The 22,242-nt window shown below is 42.4% G+C and overlaps 2 protein-coding genes across 2 annotated transcripts in view; both read left to right on the forward strand.

Annotated features, from left to right (window-relative positions):
- Window positions 1–2,625: 2,625 nt before the first annotated feature.
- On the forward strand, window positions 2,626–10,327 carry iqub (IQ motif and ubiquitin domain containing). Its single transcript, XM_036952045.2, has 12 exons — window positions 2,626–3,204; window positions 3,360–3,494; window positions 3,571–3,738; window positions 3,879–4,060; window positions 5,652–5,807; window positions 5,886–6,096; window positions 6,944–7,119; window positions 7,278–7,448; window positions 7,617–7,793; window positions 9,191–9,439; window positions 9,517–9,702; window positions 9,924–10,327. Exons 1-12 carry the CDS (start codon window positions 2,859–2,861, stop codon window positions 10,137–10,139), a joined length of 2,373 nt encoding a protein of 790 aa, XP_036807940.2. The 5' UTR covers window positions 2,626–2,858; the 3' UTR covers window positions 10,140–10,327.
- Window positions 10,328–17,742: 7,415 nt separating this feature from the next.
- The window catches only part of LOC149985168 (calcium-dependent secretion activator 2-like), a 42,620-nt gene continuing 38,120 nt past the window's right edge, over window positions 17,743–22,242 (forward strand). The window contains exon 1 of the mRNA XM_090203757.1: window positions 17,743–19,214. Within this exon, the coding sequence (XP_090059883.1) occupies window positions 18,918–19,214 (297 nt within the window). The 5' untranslated portion in view covers window positions 17,743–18,917. The remainder of the gene's footprint in view (window positions 19,215–22,242) is intronic.

A 22,242-nucleotide genomic window follows, 5' to 3' on the forward strand; every position in this document is an offset into this window, starting at 1 on the left:
AGATGCAATGGATTATTCTCTTTTGTGGCATGTGTGTGTGTCCGTGCAGACAACAGGCCTCTAAAGTTCAGTATCTTATAAATTGCTATGAGCTCTTGTGTCTGTAACCACATAGCAGTGGGTACTTGGTTCTGAAGTGTGGATTATCCTAGTAGTAGAGGCAGCCGGCCACAATAGAGCTGTTAGATTACCATGGCTTTTGAGTAGCCATCATTGGTATTTGGTGTTTTATTAGGATCCCCATTAGATGTTGCGAAAACATCAGCTACTGTTCCTGGGGTTTACACAAAACTCGAAACATGACATATTACAGAACACAGCTCAATGACAGACAGCATTTCATACATCAGACTCAGATCACCCATCAGACCCATTCAAACTCCAAGCTTTATAACAGTATTCTACAATAACAAATACCTTAGCAGAGCTGTCAAATCTGACCAGACCAGTTCAGAGTTTCTACTGTTTATATTAACAATATTGACTTGTCTGTAAAAAATTGTAACCTGCACTTGTATGCCAATGATACTGTTGTGTATGTTATTGCCCCCACAGTTGACCAGGCTCTATCTGAACTAGAGTCTGCCTTCATTGTTTTACAAAAACACTTTGTTGACTTTAAATTAATACTGAATGCAGGTAAAACTAAGTATATGTTCTCTAGAGTGCATAAAAATAAGTCTGATGATTTAAGCATATGCACTTTGGATGGTGTCCATATTGATTGTGTCCGTGCTTACACATCTCTGGGCATCTGGATAGATGAAAAGCTGTCTTTTAAAAAGCATATTGATGAGTTAGTGAAGAAGCTGAGAATAACAATGGGCTTCTTTTATAGAAATAGGTGCTGTCTCTCATTCAATAGTAGAAAGCAGATTATTCAGTTGACGTTCCTATTGGTCCTAGACTATGGAGACGTCATGCGTATGAACACAGCTGCCACTTCATTAAAGCCATTAGATGCAGTTTATCATAGCGCATAGCGTAGCGCATAGCGCATCACTGCATTCTCTACCAGAAAGTTGGTTGGCCCTCTTTGATGTCACATAGATTGATACTTTGCTATGTTTTAATTTAGAAAGCCATTTTACCATTAGTCTCACTGTACATAACATCATTATTAAACTTTAGACATACGAGTTACCAAACCCGGTCTCAGGTATAGTTAACTCTGGAAACTCTTTTGGTCTGTACTGAATTACGGAAATCAGCGTTTAGTTTTCTTGCATCTTATTTGTGGAACAATCTGCAAAATGTTCTTAAATGTGATGTTCTGGTGCATATGGGGCGATTCAGAAAGATGATTGAGGACCTTATTACTGATGAACGTGTTTGTCTTTTATGACTGTGTTTTTCTTTCTGCTTGCATTTTGTATTTATATTCTGATGTGTATTTTCTGTAATTTCTGTAATTTAGGGCTCATCTATAAAATATACATTGGTCTCAGTATGACTCCCTGATAAAATAAAGATAAAATACTCATTCTGGATTTTGAAGTGTAGGCCTACGGAACCCTAACCGGCTGCACGCGTGCGCCATCCTGCGCCATCGTGCATAAATGTAACTTGTCCCCCCACACCAAACGCGATCACGACACGCAGGTTAAAATATTTAAAAAACTCTGAACCAATTATATTAATTTGGGGACAGGTCGAAAAGCATTAAACATTTATGGCACTTAAGCTAGTTAGCTTGCACTTACTGGCTAATTTGTCCTATTTAGCTAGCTTACTGTTGCTAGCTAATTTGTCCTGGGATTCAAACATTGAATTGTTATTTTACCTGAAATGCACAAGGTCCTCTACTCCGCCAATTAATCCACACATAAAACGGTCAAACGAATCGTTTCTAGTCATCTCTCTTCCATCCAGGCTTTTTCTTCTCTTGACTTTATATTGCGATTGGCAACTTCCATAAATTAGGTGCATTACCACCACTGAGCTCGTTCGTTCGTCTTTCAGTCACACTTTAAACCAATGAGGAGATGGGAGAGGCAGGACTTGCAGTGCGATCTGCGTCAGATATAGAACTGATTTCTATTTTAGCCGTTGGCAACGCAGACGCTCGTTGGCGCGCGCGAGCATTGTAGGTGCAATAATTGAATAACATAGATTTCTACATTTATTTTGCAACGCTCGCGCATGTGACGCGAGCGTTGCTTGGAGGATAGTGGAAGTGGATAGAGTTCTTCAAATGGGAAGAATGTAGGCTTTTATAATAAGATTCAATTGGTTTGTTTTTTGCAACTAATTTGCCAATCTCATCATGTTGTGTGTCATACCCCCATTGTAATTGATCCCTGAACTAGGAGGCCATTTTGAAATATATAAAAGCCTCCTTAATTTATCTCTCTGAAAACTTTAAGGCCAAATAATTTATTCGGGTGCCAATTTTTTAAAATAGACATCACATGTGTGGTCAACTCTATAAATGCTTGCAAAGATAAACATTGTGTAGTGCTACCTGATAACTACCACACTAATACCAATTATAAGATATACTGCTACCATTCATTTGAAATGAATTAACGTTCAAAAATTGTAATGCTGATTTCTCAATGGATGGTCCCCACTTGGACTCTGGTAACCTTTGTGGGCAGAGACATTTCATTGGTTACATTTTTAGCAGAGATCACATGGTCGTTACCATGGCAGCGACCAAGCACTTGCTGCACAAACAGCAGTCGGTTGCGGTTGAAAATACACAGGGAAATAAAAGCTAGCGTGCTTCTATCCAGCGTGCTTATCGACATAACTGGCAACAAAAATAAATTAAATTCAAAATCCACTCACTTTTACTGACGCTTAAAAACTTATTTTTCCCACTATTGCTGTCAGCGGCTAACTAGCTACGTGTCATGTCCGAAGAAGACGCAGAAACGTCGGGGCTCAACGGGATTGCTGATGAACAAAATGTGAAAAAAGAGGGGATAGGTCCTGAAGCAAAATTAGATGAATCTCAGGTTGAAAGCAACACCACTGAACACCCGCTTCCAGATGTACAAGATAGCGATACTGGAGTAAAGACTGAAACTGGCGAGCTGGTGGGGGAAACGGTGCACAAGTCAACTTTTTTGACATCAGGTGAGGAGGACACAGTGGAGGCGACAGCTCAAGCGGACCTTCCTGAGGACAGCATGCAAGATGGAGCATCACCAAAGAAAATAACTTTTTCTAATGAAGTTGGGAACTCAACAGCCACTGGTAAGAAAGAGGATTTACAAAGTATCACAATAATTATAGACCACAATACAAAGTATCACAATAATTATAGACCACAATAGTTTCATGATAGGAAGGGCATTTGTCTGCTTTATCATATTATGTGTTGGACATGTTGTTTATCTTCTCTATTGTAGTGAAGATCATGCTGATGCCGGAGGGACACATGATGACGATGGCCTTTGCAATTGGGCTGACCGTCAAGGAGTTGAAGTATCACTTCGCAACTGAGCTGAAAGTGCCATCAGAACTCATACAGATTTCTCAGAGCGGTAAGCCTTTCATCTAACTGCTAAGGCCTTGACTTTCTTTGTTTATGCATTATGATTTAGGTCTTTCTCCATCCAGGTAGGATGGTAGAGGACCATAGGACCCTGATAGAGCTGGGAGTGCAGCCTCATGGCACCATCCAGTTGGAGATGACCTCGTCTGACCCTGAAAACCACCCCATCCGTCCTGTCAAGCCCCAGCAGGACTACAACATGCCTGACGTAATCACTGTCCGTGTCCAGACAGGTATTTTTTTTACTAGTCTTTCTCTACCAGTCTTCTGGGAGACAATACCATACTTTTGCAGGGCCAGCTTTCATGGATGATAGTCATATGCGTTGCATCCTTTATCTGTATATTTCTGTCTCCCCCCCTTGCTCTCCCAGACCCAGAGACAGAGACATTCCAGGATGTGGTGGTGGAGATTGAGAGGGCCACCCATAGGAAGGCTTTCCTGGGAGGCTACAGACACAAGGCCACAGAGACCGAGTACCACCATGCAGCTGTACAGACCATAGCTAAGAGGAAACCCATTAGGGGGGTGGGAACCTTCAGCCGCGATACACAGGTACATACACACACTATTGGTGAGTGGTTAACTGACATTTGTTATATTACATTTGTTTAAACAACTAATTGACTGATGTCGGTTAAATTATTTGAAGTCCATTTAGTTCAGTTTTTTTCTGTGCGCTCAATGCACAATTTCCTTAGATATACACTACATGACCAAAAACATTTCTGTATGTACGTCGCTTTGTGCAAGGGGGCATTGTCATGCTGAAACAGGAAAGAGCCTTCCCCAAACTGTTGCCACGAAGTTGGAAGCACAGAATCGTCTGGAATGTCATTGTATGCTGTAGCATTAAGATTTCCCTTCACTGGAACTAAGGTGCCTAGACAGAACCATGAAAAACAGCCCCAGACCATTATTCCTCCTCCACCAAACATTACATTTGGCACTATGCATTTGGACAGGTAGCGTTTTCCTGGCATTCGACAAACCCAGATTCGTCTGTTGGACTGCCAGGTGGTGAAGCATGATTCATCACTCAAGTGATTGCGTTTCCACTTCTCCAGAGTTCAATGGCGGCGAGCTTTACACCATTCCAGCCGATGCTTGACATTGCGCATGGTGATCTTAGGCTTGTATTTGGAAACCCATTTCATGAAGCTCCCGACAAACAGTTCTTGTGCTGATGTTGCTTCCAGAGGCAGTTTGGAACTCTGTAGTGAGTGTTGCAACCGAGGACAGACGGTTTTTATGAGCTATGCGCTTCAGCACTTCTGTGAGTTTATGTGGCCTACTACTTTGAGGCTGAGCCTTTGTTGCTCCTAGACGTTTCCAATTCACTATAACAGCACTTACAGTTTACCGGGGCAGCTCTAGCAGGGCAGAAATTTGACGAACTGGCTTGTTGGAAAGGTGGCATCCTATGAAGGTGCCACATTGAAAGTGACTGAGTTCTTCAGTAAGGCCATTCTACTGCCAATGTTTGTCTATGGAGATTGCATGGCGGTGTGCTCGATTGTATACACCTGTCAGCAACAGTTGTAACTGAAATAGCTGAATCCACTAATTTGAAGGGATGTCCACATACTTTTGTATATATCATGTAAATCAGATCAAGCCCGAACTGTGCAATGTAGTAGGGTGTTGTAGTTTCCAACAGGCCAATATTCTACATAGTTTAGTACAGAAAACGTGGTAATTAACAATGACCATAATCCATTGCGTGCCTACTTGTCCGGTCTGTGTGGGGCAGGCACGGAGAGGAGCGATCGAGAGGGATAGAAAGCAGTTGCTTCGTGGGGTATCTACCTAAAAATACATTATCTAAGTGATTGATAGTTGGTATCGGGAATTGTGATTTTTGTCAGACAGCATAAGCAGCAGCTCTATAGAAATGACATGATGTCGTTGAATAAAATAATAGTCATCAAATAAAACAAATGTAATATACACAACAACTGAAATATTTTATTAAAGTAAAGTAATGTGAATAAATGTTGCCGTTACAGCATTCAACCCACATAAGGCATAGTGCATTTAATGTGTTAAAAGTTTGAAGTTTGAAACCAAAATCTTTTTCAAACATTATTATTTTTTGCACCTGGATCTGCATAAGGTATGCGAACAACCAAATGTTCTCCTTCAGACAGTGACGGTGAAGAGCCAGTCCCAGCAGTGCACCAACAGCACATCCACCCAGATGACCAAGATCGGCTGCTACGTGTCCAACATGGAGGACAAGCTCATCTCCCCTGGCTCCTACATCACTGCCGCCCAGTACCATAGCAAGAGACTGAGAGCTGTACGTCCTCTGAACTATACATAGACAGACAGAGCTGCCTTTGTATCTCTGTGCTCACACCTTTACCCCCACCTATAGGTGATCACTCTGCAGATGTACACGCGGCGCTGGCAGGCCAAGCGGATGACGGACCAGCTGAGGCAGGACAGGGAGCTGCGTCTGGCCTGGATGGAGAGAGAGGGGAGGAGGAAGAGGGAGGAGAAAGAGGAGCAGATCAAGGCTGAGTACCACAGGAGGATGAACCCCCAGTGCAGGGACGACTTTGCCCTGCTCTACAGTGCCCTGGAGAGTAAGCAGGGACCACCCTCTGCTGCTCGTGTGTGTGTGTGTGTGTGTGTGTGTGTGTGTGTGTGTGTGTGTGTGTGTGTGTGTGTGTGTGTGTGTGTGTGTGTGTGTGTGTGTGTGTGTGTGTGTGTGTGTGTGTGTGTGTGTGTGACAGGAGGTTGGTGGCACCTTATTGGGGAGGACAGGCTTGTGTTAATGACTGGAGCGGAATAGGTGAAATGGCATCAAACACATGTGTTTGATACCATTCCATTCGCTCCATTTCAGCCATTATTATGAGCTGTCCTCACCTCAGCACCCTCCACTGGTTTGTGTGTGTGTGAGTGGACTTATTTAACTATTCTTGTGGGGACCAGAAGTCCCTACAAGAATCGTAAACAAACAAACATTTTACCAACTGGGGACATTTTGTTAGTCTTCGAGGTCAAATGCTATTTCTAGGGGGTTTAGGGTTAAGGTTAGAATTCAAATTATGTTAAGGGTTAGGTTTTGGGGTTGGGTGTAACCTTTATTTAACTAGGCAAGTCAGTTAAGAACAAATTCTTATTTACAATGACGGCCTACCCCAGCCAAATCCGGACGGTGCTGGGCCAATTGTGCGCCGCCATATGGGACTCCCAATCACGGCCTGATGTGATACAGCCTGGAATTGAACCAGGGACTGTAGGGATACATCCTCTTGCACTGAGATGCAGTGCCTTAGACTACTGCGCCAATCGGGTTAAGGTTAGGGTAAGTGAACGGGTTAGGGAAAATAGGTTTTTGAATGGGACTGAATTGTGTGTCTCCACAAGGTTAGCTGTACAAGACTGTGTGTGTGTGTTTAAATCCTCTGAATGTGTTTGTAACAGAGTGGAGGAAAGAGGAGGTAGAGCACATCGATGCCACTCTGGATGGTGCTGAGAGGAAGGCTGCTCTGTGTGCGCTACTGGAGCAGGAGAGCCAGCTCATTGCCTCCATCGGACGCCACCGCATCGCCGCCGGAGAGAGGAATTACGACAAGGCCGTGCAGGCCTTCCTTGAGAAGGTCAAAGGTCCCCTCTATTCTCTCCCACTGCTCTGGGATATGTGCGGTGTCCCATTAATTCTCTCCCAGAGTTTTCCATAGCATTGTATAGGCAATGCAGGCTCTCAGTTTCAAATAAAAAAATTGACCAAACAATATATTCTTTTTGTATTTGCCAGTGTGCTGCCCCTAAGAGGTGGCGTGCATTCGATGGGAAGATGACCCAGGTGGACACCCAGTACACCATCAGAGCCAAGGAGCTGAGAGACCTGTACTCCAGCATCAACCTGCACTACCTCAACCAGGAGGAGAGGCTTGACGTGCTGCTCACACTCAAACACACCGTCAAGGTGGGAACACTTACCCTCAACCCATACTGACTGAAAATATATATTAATCTTGAGTTGTTTTTAGATATGAAATATACATACTGATTGATTGTGAATTGACAATTGGCCATTGTTTTCTATGAGGATTCTTTAATTTGTGAATCATAAAAATGCTTCATAATTGTACAGGAGCACGACTGCAAGCTGACCCAGAACATTGTGGAGTTGATTGACAGGGAGGCGGACCTCCTGATGAGGGGGGTAAAGGAGACCAATCTGGAGGGGCTGAGGAAGAGAATCTCCACCCTCTTCCTCCAATACATCAAAACCCCCACCTTTAACCCTGAGGTGGCCAAACTGCTAAAGGTACATTACATGGCCAGAAGTATGTGGACACCTGTTCTACGAACATCTCATTCCAAAATCATGGGCATTAATATGGAGTTGGTCCCCCCTTTGATAAACAACCTCCACTCTTCTAGGAAGGCTTTCCACTAGATGTTGGAATATTGCTGCGGGACTTGCTTCCATTCAGCCACAAGAGCATTAGTGAGGTTGGGCACTGATGTTGGGCGATTAGGCCTGGCTCGCAGTCGACGTTCCAATTCATCCTGAAGGTGTTCGATGGGGTTGAGGTCAGGGCTCTGTGCAGGCCAGTCAAGTTCTTCCACACCTATCGACAAACCATTTCTGTATGGACCTCGCTTTGTGCACGGGGGCATTGTCATGCTGAAACAGGAAAGGGCCTTCCCCAAACTGTTGCCACAAAGTTGGAAGTACAGAATCGTCTAGAATGTCATTGTATGCTTTAGCGTTAAGATTTCCCTTCACTGAGGGAGCTGTACAGTGGGCACTATGCATTCGGGCAGGTAGCGTTCTTTTGGCATCCTCCAAACCAAGATTCGTCCATCGGACTGCCAGATGGTGAATTCATTCCTCCGGCGTGATTCATCACTCCAGACAACACGTCTCCACTGCTCCAGAGTCCAATGGCAGCGAGGTTTACACCACTCCAGCCGACGCTTGGTATTGCGAATGGTGATCTTAGGCTTGTATGCGGCTGCTCGGCCATGGAAACCGATTTCATGAAGCTCCCGACTAACAGTTATTGTGATGACGTTGCTTCCAGAGGCAGTTTGGAACTTGGTAGTGAGTGTCAGCACTCGGCGGTCCTGTTCTGTGAGCTTGTGTGGCCTACCACTTCGCGGCTGAGCCGTTGTTCCTCCTAGATGTTTCCACTTCACAATAACAGCACTTACAGGTGGCCGGGGCAGCTCTAGCAGGGCAGACATTTGACAATCTGGCATGTTGGAAAGGTGGCATCTGATGACTGTGCCATGTTGAAAATCACTGAGTTATTTAGTAAGTTCTACTGTCAATGTTTGTCTATGGAGATTGCATGGCGGTGTGCTCGATTGTATACACCTGTCAGCAACGGTGTGGCTGAAATAGCTGAATCCACACATTTGAAGGGGTGTCCATATACTTTTGTATATCGAGTGTACATATCTGAGACCGTATGGTGAATAGGTGTTATATGGTGTATTTTCTTGTCAATAAAATATCATTATTGAACCTTCCCACTGGGCACAGACGTCAATTCAACATCTATTCCACATTGGTTCAACGTAATTTCATTGAAATGACGTGGAAACAACAGTGATTTAACCAGTGTGCGCCCAGTGGATTCATTTAGGCCAATTAAGAAAACTGTATTATTCTGACCCTCACCCTCCTCTCCATCCCCCTCATTCCTCCTTCAGGTCCCCCAGGACCCAGCCCAGTTGAGGAAGAACATCTACTTCTGCCGCGGCTGCAGCCGCTACCTGCTTTCCACTGACTTTGCACTTACGGCCAATGCTCGCCTGGTAGGCAAGTGTCGCAGTTGTTCGGAGCTGGACAACGAGGCTCGCCGCCGCGAGGACTTCTCCCACTACAAGACCATCCTCAGGAGGCTCCGCAAGACTGAGGCTCAGAGGAACAAAGAGGCCAAGATTACCTACCTGCTGCAGGTGTGTGTGTGTGTGTGTGTGTGTGTGTGTGTGTGTGTGTGTGTGTGTGTCTGACTGTGGTCGTGTGTATCTTACAGGAGCAGGACCTGCGGTACCTGGTAGATGTAGTGTGGGGGGCCCAGTCGGCCCTCAGTGCGTGGAGCGACATGCATGACTTGGTAATGGTGAGGTGGGATTGCCAGTGGGAGTGGAGTCCCTGGAACTGCATCCTGCTCACCAAGGGAGAAGCTGCTGCTCACATCAAAATGGAGAACATTGAGAAGGTAAACACACACACCCGCACACTTGAGGGTTTAAAATGAATTGCCTAGTTTCTCCAGCAGATTTTGTTTTAACTAAGTAAATATAACCTATATTAAGAGATAGTATTAGAGTACCAGAGAGAGAAAAAATCAGTCTAGGCAATATAATGTCATAGATTATGATACCACTAGCTAGATGGGAGGAAAAGTCTAAAGTATCAACCCCTGTTGACCATGGACAGGCCTATGGAGTGGTGTTCATTCGGAATGTTAAACACAGACACACAGTGGCAAAGAAATACTTCTCCAAGATCCCCGTCATGGCCAAATACCTCCAGGAAGTGGACTTGCAATCAGCCACCCACGGTAACCTGTTAGTCGCCAAGCCCATCAACACGGTGACAGCCAGGATCCTGACTACCATCCCACAAGCCGCTGCTGGCAAGGCCACGCAGTGAAGCCCTGTTCCTCCCTCTTCCCGTCTCTGTCTGTCCCCCTTTCCCCTCTTCCTCACCGTCTCTCTTGTATGTCAAATAAAAATAGTGTATTTGATGATCATTGAACTGGTTTGGCTTTTGGAACTTTGAAATGGATGTCTAATTTCATGATAGAAGTGATGATATTAAATAAATACTGTAAAATACAATCTGAATGGATCTTTGTGTGCATGATCTTGGTAAGAAGCTGGTACATACCTCAGTGCTAGATACAACAGTGTTACACTGGAAAACCATAAGATCCTTAAAAGGATCTTGGGTAAGGATTTTTACCAGCAATTCAGAATGTTCAAAATCCAATGTGATAGTGTACCTTACCAAACTGCTCACTTTCATGTGTGATAAACTTATCTTCTGGTCTGATTAATAAATCCAGAAATTCATAAAGGAGTATTTATTACATTGTTTTTACATCACATTGAACATTTAAAACCTTTGTGTTCATGTCTGTCCGTAATAAGTTATTGAGGCACATTTCTTATCTGTTATCCAAATGATTAACAGTCAGGTGGCATAGGGTCATTCTCAGTGCTTTGTACTGTATGGTCAAAGACTACTAGCCTGATCTACGTGTAAGTTCGCGAGATCAGGATGGTCGTAACAGGCTAAAATACTACGATAGCAAAAAGACAACGTTCTCAGTACATACAGTGAGGTCCAAAATGATTGGCACCCTTGATAAAGATGAGCAAAAAAGACTAAAATAAATAATACAAATACTGAGCTATATTGTATGTTCAAAACAATGGGAAAATTATATTGTTTTATACTAGGCACAGACGTCAGCTCAATGTCTAGTTTTGGTTGAGTTGTAAAATAATGTGAATTCAACAAAACATTTCACCATCATTGGATTTAGGTAAAAAAATTGGGTGAAAAAAATACTAAATTCTCTTATGTTGATGACTTTTTGCAAATCCAGTCAGTTTTCCACATTAATTCAATGTATTCACATTGCATTTTATTTTATTTATGACATGGAAACAACGTTGATCCATCCAGTTTTTGCCCAGTGAGATGTGGTGAATATGCTAAACTCTTAATACAAAACTTCAAACTGGTAACACTTGTAACGCAGCAAGTCTTATATTCAAAACCTTTTATTGTGCATTCATTTGGTTTGGATACAACTTTCACCACACAACCATTGATCTTAAATATATCATTTTGATGTGAAATACCATGAGAACATTGATTTAATCACCAAAATATAATGACAACCAGTTAATCCAATAGCAAAAAAATGCCAGATACAGGTTTCAAAATTACCCTTTGAATTGAATATGCTACCGTACTGTCAAAATTGTAGGAAAATATATAAATATATATAATAATATATAATTCTAATCCATGTGTGATGATTGAAGACTATCACTATCATTGATGCAACAAAAATACATGTATTGTTCAGATATAATTACAACATAGGTTTGTAGGCACTAGTTTGCATCAAGCCTGTCTTGAGAATTTGGCCATAGGTTCTCATCGACATCGCAGTAAATGTTTTCATTTTTCATGCATCTGATAAGAAAATCGAATCTAGTGCCTACTAAATGCAGTGCAGGTCGATCAGGACCTGATGCAGCTGCCGAAGTTGTGTTGTCAGACGGGCCAATTGCAGTGGCGTCGGACGGATCGGTTGTGGCGGCGTCGAACGGGCCAGTTGCAATCAGACGGACCCGTTGTGGCGACGTCCGGACAGCCCAGTTGCAGCGGCGGACGGATGGACCAGCCCCAGCTTCGTCGGACAGGCCATTCCCCCTATCTCCCTTAATGGTTGATTATTGTTACAATGTCCAATGTGAGTACTTGTGCTGTGTTGTTTTGGCTTTCGTGCCACTTGTATTGTGCAGATGATTATAGGTTACCCTTTAAATCAAGGACTCTAAAAAAGCCAAACACGGATAGGAATGACAACCCTTCCAACACAATAAGACAAACCAAACACTACCAAAGCGACTAATTTCCCTATTGTAAACAAGCCCAGTTTAATGGGAGAGTAGATTGGTGTCTAATGCTGTGCGTTATTAGTCTGTCTAATAACCTGGGGGTCAAAGTTTACAATGTCAATTGAGGTTATCATTAATTAACAACCCACTAAGAAGCTAGCTACAAATAAAGGTCCGGTGTTAAAGAACGAAGTAGAAATGTTCTGAAGGGAAAAAAGCCACATGTTTATCGGGTCTGTTTTTGTGACGATACAGTAGCACGTGGAAAGGCGTGAGAGTTTAAAAGAACACACAACGCTTCCTTGGGCTTTGGCAGAGGTGTCCATCTTCAAAAGATGAAATCTAATGGGTGATAATGTTCAATAAATAAAGATTTGCTATGCAGACACATGCACACCCATGTCATGTCAGAGACGCCTGATAAACATTGAAATGACGTCAGACACAGGTCTCTAGGAGAATGATCATTATCGCGAGGATAATTAAATATGCCCTCAGCACGTTTTATAGAATCTAGTCGCGCGCACGTTGATTTTGTTCAACCACACCAGAAGCGATCAGGCCAGCAGGTTGAAATATCAAAACAAACGCTGAACCAATTATATTACTTTGGGGACAGGTCAAAAATCATTAAATATTTATAGCAATTTATCTAGATAGCTTACTGTTGCTAGCTAATTTGTCCTGGGATATAAACATTGCGTTGTTATTTTACCTGAAATGCACAAGGTCCACTACTCCAACAATTATTCCACAGATCAAACGGTACACTGAATTTGTGCTCATCAACTCTCCTCCTTCCTTCAGGCTTCTTTTTCTTCTTTGGACTTTATGTATCGATTGGCAACCAACTTTACGTGCATTACTACTAGAGGTCGCCCGATTAATCGGAATGGCCGATTAATTAGGGCCAATTTCAAGTTTTCATAACAATCGGAAATCGTACATTTTGGACGCCAATTATTTAAAAAATGTAAACCTTTATTTAACTAGGCAAGTCAGTTAAGAACACATTCTTATTTTCAATGACGGCCTAGGAACGGTGGGTTAACTGCCTTGTTCAGGGGCAGAACGGCAGATTTTTTACCTTGTCAGCTCAGGGATTCAATCTTGCAACCTTGCGGTTAACTAGTCCAATGCTCTAACCACCTGCCTCACAAGGAGCCCGCCTGTTACGCAAATGCAGTAAGAAGCCAAGGTAAGTTGCTAGCTAGCATTAAACTTAATCAATCATAATCACTGGTTATAACTACACATGGTTGATGATATTACTAGTTTATCTAGCGTGTCCTGCGTTGCATATAATCGATGCAGTGCGCATTCGCGAAAAAGGACTGTCGTTGCTCCAACGACATAAACCATAAACACTGATGCCTTTCTTAAAATCAATACACAGAAGTATATATTTTTAAACCTGCATATTTACATACATACATACATACATAAACTCAGCAAACAAAGAAAAGTCCTCTCCCTGTCAACTGTGTTTATTTTTCAGCAAACTTAACATGTGTAAATATTTGTATGAACATAAGAGTCAACAACCGAGACATAAACTGAACAAGTTCCACAGAGTGACTAACAGAAATTGAATATTGTGTCCCTGAACAAAAGGGGGATCAAAATCAAAAGTAACAGTCAGTATCTGGTGTGGCTGCAGTGCATCTCGTCCTCATGGACTGCACCAGATTTGCCAGTTCATGCTGTGAGATGTTACCCCACTCTTCCACCAAGTCACCTGCAAGTTCCCAGACATTTCTGGGGGGAATGGCCCTAGCCCTCACCCTTCGATTTAACAGGTTCCAAACGTGCCCAAGGGATTGAGATCCGGGCACCTCTCTTGCCATGGCAGAACACTGACATTCCTGACTTGCAGGATATCACTCACAGAACGAGCAGTATGGCTGGTGGCATTGTCATGCTGAAGGGTCATGTCAGGATGAGGCTGCAGGAAGGGTACCACATGAGGGAGGAGGATGTCTTCCCTGTAACACACAGCGTTGAGATTGCCTGCAATGACAACAAGCTCAATCCGATGATGCTGTGACACACTGCCCCAGACCATAACGGACCCTCCACCTCCAAATCGATCCTGCTCCAGAGTACAGGCCTCGGTGTAACACTCATTCCTTCGACGATAAACGCGAATCCGACCATCACCCCTGGTGAGACAAAACTGCGACTCGTCAGTGAAGAGCACTTTTTGCCAGTCTTGTCTGGTCCAGCGACGGTGGGTTTGTGCCCATAGGTGACGTTGTTGCCGATGATGTCTAGTGATGACCTGCCTTACAACAGGCCTACAAGCCCTCAGTCCAGCCTATTGCGGACAGTCTGAGCACTGATGGAGGGATTGAGCGTTCCTGGTGTAACTCGGGCAGTTGTTGTTGCCATCCTGTACCTGTCCCGTAGGTGTGTTTGGATGTACCGATCCTGTGCAGATGGTGTTACACGTGATCTGTCACTGCGAGCACGATCAGCTGTCCGTCCTGTCTCCCTGTAGCGCTGTCTTAGGCGCCTCAGTACAGACATTGAAATATTGTGCCCTGGCCACATCTGCAGTCCTCATGCCTCCTTGCAGAATGCCTAAGGCACATTCACACAGATGAGCAGGGACCCTGGGCATCTTTCTTTTGGTGTTTTTCAGAGTCAGTAGAAAGGCCTCTTTAATGTCCTAAGTTTTCATAACTGTGACCATAATTGCCTACCGTCTGTAAGCTGTTAGTGTCCATAGGTGCATGTTCATTAATTGTTTATGGTTCATTGAACAAGCATGGGAAACAGTGTATAAACCCTTTACAATGAAGAACTGTGAAGTTATTTTGTTTTTTACGAATTATCATAGAAAGACAGGGTCCTGAAAAAGGGATGTTTACATACATACATACACACACAACAAAAATAAAACGCAACATGTAAATGTTGATCCCATGTTTTCATGAGGACCACACAAAGAAATTCCACAAATGAACTTAAGACACACCTGTTCATTGAAATGCATTCCAGGTGACTACCTCATGAATATGGGTGAGAGAATGCCAAGAGTGTGCAAAGCTGTCAAGGCAAAGGGTGGCTATTTGAAGAATGTCAAATATATTTTGATTTGTGTATATATTTTGATTTTTGGTTACTACATGATTCCATATGTGTTATTTCATAGTTTTGATGTCTTCACTATTATTCTACAATGTAGAAAGTCAAAAGTAAAAGAAAAACCCTGGAATGAGTAGGTGTTTTAAAACTTTGGACCGGTAGTGTAAAAGAGCCCAGAAATGTCCCATATGCACAAAATGTTATTTCTCCAAAATGTTGTGCACATATTTGTTACCATCCCTGTTAGTGAGCATTTATGTTATTAGCATTGACAGGTGTGGCATATCAAGTAGCTGATTAAACAGCATCATCATTACACAGGTGCACCTTGTGCTGGGGACAATAAAATGCCACAGAAATGCTCACTTTTGTCACAACGCAATGCCACAGATGTCTCAAGTTGAGGGAGTGTGCAATTGACATGCTGATTGCAGGAATGTCTACCAGAGCTGTTGCCAGAGAATTAAATGTAAATTTCTCAATACGTCCAAATACGTGTAAATTCAGCAATACATCCAACTGGCCTCACAACAAATTAAATCACATTTTTTTGGGTCACATGCAGATATTATTGCAAGTGTAGCGAAATACTTGTGCAGTGCAGCAATATCTAACAAGGAAAATCTAACCATTCCACAACAAATTCCTAATACAAACAAACAAATATATATGGATGAGCAATGACAGAGTGGCATAGGCTAAGATGCAATAGATAGAATATAGTATATACAGTTTATGTCAGAAGTTTACATACACTTATGTTGGAGTCATTAAAACTCATTTTTCAACCACTCCATAAAATGTCTTGTTTAACAAACTATAGTTTTGGCAAGTCGGTTAGGACATCTACTTTGTGCATTACAAGTCATTTTTCCAACAATTGTTTACAGACAGATTATTTCACTAAATCACAATTCCAGTGGGTCAGAAGTTTATGTCATGGCTTTAAAAGCTTCTGATAGGCTAAGTGACATCATTTGAGTCAATTGGAGGTGTACCTGTGGATGTATTTCAAGGCCTACCTTCAAACTCAGCCAAGACCTCAGAAAAAAATGTGTAGAGCTCTACAAGTCTGGTTCATCCTTGGGAGCAATTTCCAAACGCTAGAAGGTACCACTTTCATCTGTACAAACAATAGTATGCAAGTATAAACACCATGGGACCACGTAGCCGTCATTGGTGCGAAAAGTGCAAATCTATCCCAGAACAACAGCAGACGGCAACACCCTCTGGAGAGTCCTGCGTTTGTGGGCGGTGCAGTTGCCTTACCAGGCAGTGATACAGCCCGACAGGTGGCTCAATTGTGCATCTGTAAAAGTTTGAGGGGTTTAGGTGACAAGCCACATTTCTTCAGCCTCCTGAGGTTGAAGAAGCTCTGTTGTGCCTTCTTCACCACACTGTCTGTGTGGATGGACCATTTCAGTTTGTCCGTGACATGTACGCTGAGGAACTTAACATTTTCCACCTTCTCCACTGCTGTCCCATCGATGTAGATAGGGGGGGGTGCTCCCTCTGCTCTTTCCAGAAGTCCATGATCTCCTTTGTTTTGTTGATGGTGTGTGAGACCACGTGTAACCACGCAAGCCCAGGATCTTGACATCCGGCTTCTTCACCTGCGGGATTGGAGATCAGCCACCCAGACAGCTGATGAAACTGCGGAGTATTTCTGTCTGTGATAAAGCCCTTTTGTGGGGGAAAAACTCAAATCGGATTGGCTGGGCCTGGCTCCCCAGTGTGTGGGCCTATGCCCAGTCATGTGATATCCATAGATTAGGGCCTAAGGAATGAATTGCAATTGCGTGATTTGCTTATATGATCTGTGATTCAAAATGGCACTCAAATCTGAGCTCTCTTTGTTACAGGTGCATGGTAACAGTTGAATAAGAAGAGGAAAAACGAAACCTGCACAATGCTCTTGCTAGTATCACTTATTTTCATTTAAGCTTTACGTATCGGCCTCAAGGCATTCGGCAGAGCTTTTGTGAGTGTATAATTTGCACCCTTATGTAGACATTGCTCAACTCACATCTGTTCAATGAATCAAATGGAGCTGTGAAATCGATTCATTTTGCGGTTAAATTTTTGTTCCCTATAATAATCTGACCTCTTGACCTTGTTGGCGGGTATTTATTTAATGCATTATACGGCCGTTAACAGACAATTAATACAAATAGTACCATTATAATTCTTGGTACCATTTATCATAATATGGTAGAATGTATAATGCAGGTTAAAACCTTGGTATTTCCATGAAACCATGGTAAAAATGAGGCAATACCATGGTATTATTTAGGTGTGCATGGCAGTACCGTCATAAACTTCATGACCAAAAGTATGTGGACACCTGCTCATCTGACATCTCATTCCAAAATCATGGGCATTAATATGGAGTTGGTCCCCGCTTTGCAGCTATAACAGCCTCCACTCTTTTGGAAAGGCTTTCCACTAGATGTGGGGACATTGCTGCGGGGACTTGCTTCCATTCAGCCACAAGCGCATTAGTGAGGTCGGGCACTAATGTTGGGCAATTAGGTCTGGCTCTCAGTTGGCATTCCAATTCAACTAACAGTTATTGTGCTGACGTTGCTTCCAGAGGCAGTTTGGAACTTGGTAGTGAGTGTTGCAACAGAGCACAGGCAATTTTTATGCTCTTCAGCACTCGGTGGTTCGAGTGCTGAAGCTTTTGTGGCCTACCACTTCAGCCGTTGTTGCGCCTTCCCAATAAAAGCACTTACCATTGTCTGGGGCAGCTCAAGCAGGGCATACATTTCACAAACTGACTTGTTGGAAAGATGGCATCCTATGACATGCCATGTTGTTCGTCAATGAGCTCTTATGTAAGGCAAGGCCAGTCTACTGCAAATGTTTGTCTATGGAGATTGCATGGCTGTGTGCTTGATTTTATACACCTGTCTGCAACAGGTGGCTGAAATAGCCAAATCCACTAATTTAAAGATGTGTCCACACACACAATATATATAAATACACAACTTAAAAGCTAAAACCATGGTACATTTCCATGATTCAGACTATACCATGGTATAAGTGAAAGTACCATAGTTGCCCCTTTGAGAGGCAAGGTACCGCACACGTGTTGCCCATGCTACAGGTTGTCAACCTGTATTGCCTCCCTCGGACTGTACCGGCAGCAACACAGTTCGCGCAGTCGTTACAAAGGAGAGGATTATCTATTATATTGATAAGATAGTCGAGTGACCAATTGAAATACATGTCCGAAAGATGGAAGGCAGACGGTAGGAGGCGAGATCAGGTGGACCCTTTCTAGCCAATGAGAGGACAGATACGTGTGAATGGGCTCAACTGAAAGTCGTCCTCCCCCAAAGTTGCCACTTGAGTCCACTTATATCGGTGCATTCGTAACAACCTAATCATTACGAAACATATTTTATCAAATATGCTTCAAGTAGCAAATTATAACTGATTTGTATTCGACCTCTACAGAAAAATTAATCGTCTTATTTTCGTGGACAGATTTTGGTCGCAGTAAACCCTCTCGCCTCTTCCTCTCTGAGATGACTAACGTTAAACTAAATCCACCGACTCACGTTCCTCAAAACTCCGCCCTCGCATTTATGTCAAGAAACATTTCACTCAAGAGTCGTCACAGCTTCAATAAACACCGAGGAGTTTAGACAATTCAAGGGAAGCGTTCAGGAGTTTACCTGTGTTGGTGCGAAACATGTTAGACCCATCCTCCAGCGAAGACTCGGGGGGAGAAATTAGCGAGGACACTCAAGTTCCAAAAGACCCGACTTCCTCGGGTCAAGGAGGTAAACATAAGAAACGACCACCTGCGGACCAAGCACAAGCCGAAAAGTCTCCTGTCGAAGACCAGGTGAAAAATGAACAGGAAAGACTTCAGAAAGAGGAAGCGGAGAGGAAAAGCAAACTACAGATGTATGTATTTGTGTTGAGATGTATAGCGTACCCGTTCAATGCCAAACAACCCACGGATATGGCACGCAGGCAACAAAAGGTGAGTGAGCGCAAACGCCCAGCCACAGCGAGAACACTTTTTAAATAGCCACTTAATGCACCTGTTTTCTTTTCAGTTTAGCGCCCCATTGCAAGCCAGAGCCAGACGACATGAAACCGTTTTAAACTTGAAGCAAATGTATATGTAGGCAAGTAACATGTCAGAGGAACCTCATCTCTAGAGCGTTTTCATAAATTAATGAATAAAAGGAGCCATTAAGTTATTCATTTGTTGTGACAGGGCTCAGTGCTGGGCTGCATTCAATACGAAAAACGTTCAATTAAAGGAAACGGTGCTGTTGAAAAACAGTAAGGGGTTGGGGAACTCTCCGCTACCTTTTTAAAGACGTCGCTCATTGCTTCAAACCACACCCAACAAACTGACCAAATGTACCTCAAAGTCTAATCAAGAAGTTTAAATAAGGTTTTGGGGAAAGGTGTCTTTTAGTACATAACGTCACGCAGCGTAGCAAACGTTAAATTAACCTGAACACACCCCAGGTGTCCACTCCATTCTTTGCCCCACAGAAATGTAATGAATGATGGATGTTCATTATGGTAAATATTAGTGGCGTACATTCGTTATTTTCAGGGTTGGGTAGGTTACTTTCTAAATGTAATCCATTAGTTACTAGTTACCTGTTCAAAATTGTAATCAGTAACTTTTGGATTACCCAAACTCAGTAACATAATTTGATTACATTCAGTTACTTTTAGATTACTTTCCACTTAAGAGGCATTAGAAGAAGACAAAAATGTATGTTACCAATTGAATGACATTTTTTGCAGGATATATCAATGTTAAAGTTTAGATAGCTGGCCATATATGGATGTTACATTTTACTTTATGAGTTGGTAATGTAGGCTTCTTCTAACCCACTGCTTTCTACTACATGTAATAATATGATTAAATTATATCTTTACATTAATATTTACATTAATATTTATAAGTCCAAAAATGGATGTAGCAACTACAGATTGCCCCTTGAAGTCTATCAAACGTGGCGATTTTGAGCATGTGTTCACTGGGCCTTTTTTTGTTTTGTTTTTATCAGCATGAATTAGATAAAGCAATAAAAGCCCTACTTTTGTACCGTAGGCTGGGATCCGCACTAATGTAGCTGTTGCAAGAGTGCATTTTTCACTGTCTGTCTACTGGTTTTCAAAAACAATGATTGATTGATAGGCAACTTAAACTTCTTGAATTCAACCATTATTGGGTTCAAATACACATTTAGATTTCTGAACAGCCATCCCCAACAACCACAATCCGTAAGGTTCAAAAAGCTAAATGAGAGCAGCAGTGTGATTCACATCGATGCGCTATGTAGATCTAAAAAATAAGTGATATCCGTATTGTTGTAGACTACACCACTGCTCTTGTACTTACCTTCAAGCATTTATTCAAGTAGGATAATCTTTGGATGCCGACAGCAGTCACGCCATTGGAAGACATAGCTTGGACTGAAAGCCTACAAAAGCTTATTCCTGCTCTTTTCCCGCGATCCGTCAAACACATTTGGTGTGTCAACATAGTGGTCACGCTCAGGTGGAACATATTTAAACTTGCGCCTTTTTTCAATGCTGATTTGAATGTCATTGAGAAAACAGATCTTTTTTTTTTTTTTTTGCAAACATCCTTTCTGAATTTAAAAGTAATCCTTGTATCAATCATCTAGTTTTTCAAAAGTATCTCATCTGATTACAATTTTTTGCTGGTAACGGATTACAGTTCTTTTGTAATCCCTTTGTAATCTCCATTCCTGGTTATTAAAATTTTCTTGGGAGCATAAAACAAATGGAAACTATTTGCAGACAAATTAAGTATTTTTGATATGTCAAATGGGTCCTTCACTTTATTTGGACTGGTTTGTCACTGTGCCCAAGCGCTCGACTAAGCCCAGAAGCTATTTTTAAGAATTCACTCACAGGTACCGAGATTCTTCTTGGAGCCAGGCAGCAACTGTTTATTTTCTATACATGTAATCCTGATATGCACCTGCCATCACATTATTGGACATGGATTTCATATCTTGGTCACATGGTCCTAGTCTATCCTAGGTTTGCTTACATTCCTGTTCTCACAGAACTTGGGACATAAAAAAAAGAACGTGTGTGTGTGTGTGTGTGTGTGTGTGTGTGTGTGTGTGAGGCACACAGTGAAACATAACTTTGCGAGACTGGTACACCTTATACTGTATGTCTTTGCTTACATTTGTGTAAGACTTTATGTATGGGTGTCGTTGTGGTTTATATCGGCTACTGTGTGCATTTTATCAATGTGAAATATTCATTCAGCATTCCCTTTGCCCCGCAACACTGACAGTAGTAGCACACTTCGCTATTTGACCCTGGGCTGAGGCTTGATGTAGAAAAGGGAAAAAAGCCCACCCTGCTTACCAAGAACAGGGCTGATTTGCACACTGAGGCAAAAAAAAATTGCCTTTCACAGCGCTCATGAGTGATTCCTCACGAAACCAGGGTGACATTTAATCCAAATAATAGTCATTTTGGAGGAAGGATTGTTGAGACATAAATTTGACATTTGTATGTAAAAGCACAATGGAGAAACAATTAGTTATGTTTGGCATATTTATTACATTTTGGCCTTAACCAGGACCCCTTTAAGACTCCATTATGTTTTATCTGTAGGTGCTTCAAAGCTACATTTGGTGTGAAGCTTTACCACTTGCTCTGTAATATGAGCAGTATTTTGATTTCAATAGCAATTTTCTTGCATTCGTTTATGAATATTGAAAAATCTAAAAATTTATATTGGAAAAAAACACAATTTTGTTGTTTAACATAATATACTCCACTGCAGGGCTCTCCAAACCTGTTCCTGGAGAGCTACCCTCCTGTAGGTTTCTGTTTCAACCCCAGTTGTCACTAACCGGATTCAGCTTATCAACCAGCTAATTATTAGAATCAGGTGTGCTAGATTAGGGTTGGAGTGAACACCTACAGGACGGTAGCTCTCCAGGACCAGGGTTGTAAGAGCCCTGCTCTACAGGCATATTAAAGTTACA

The sequence above is a fragment of the Oncorhynchus mykiss genome, chromosome 2, assembly GCF_057628025.1.
Source record: "Oncorhynchus mykiss isolate SJ-2025 chromosome 2, ASM5762802v1, whole genome shotgun sequence".
Classification (NCBI taxonomy): Eukaryota; Metazoa; Chordata; class Actinopteri; order Salmoniformes; family Salmonidae; genus Oncorhynchus; species Oncorhynchus mykiss.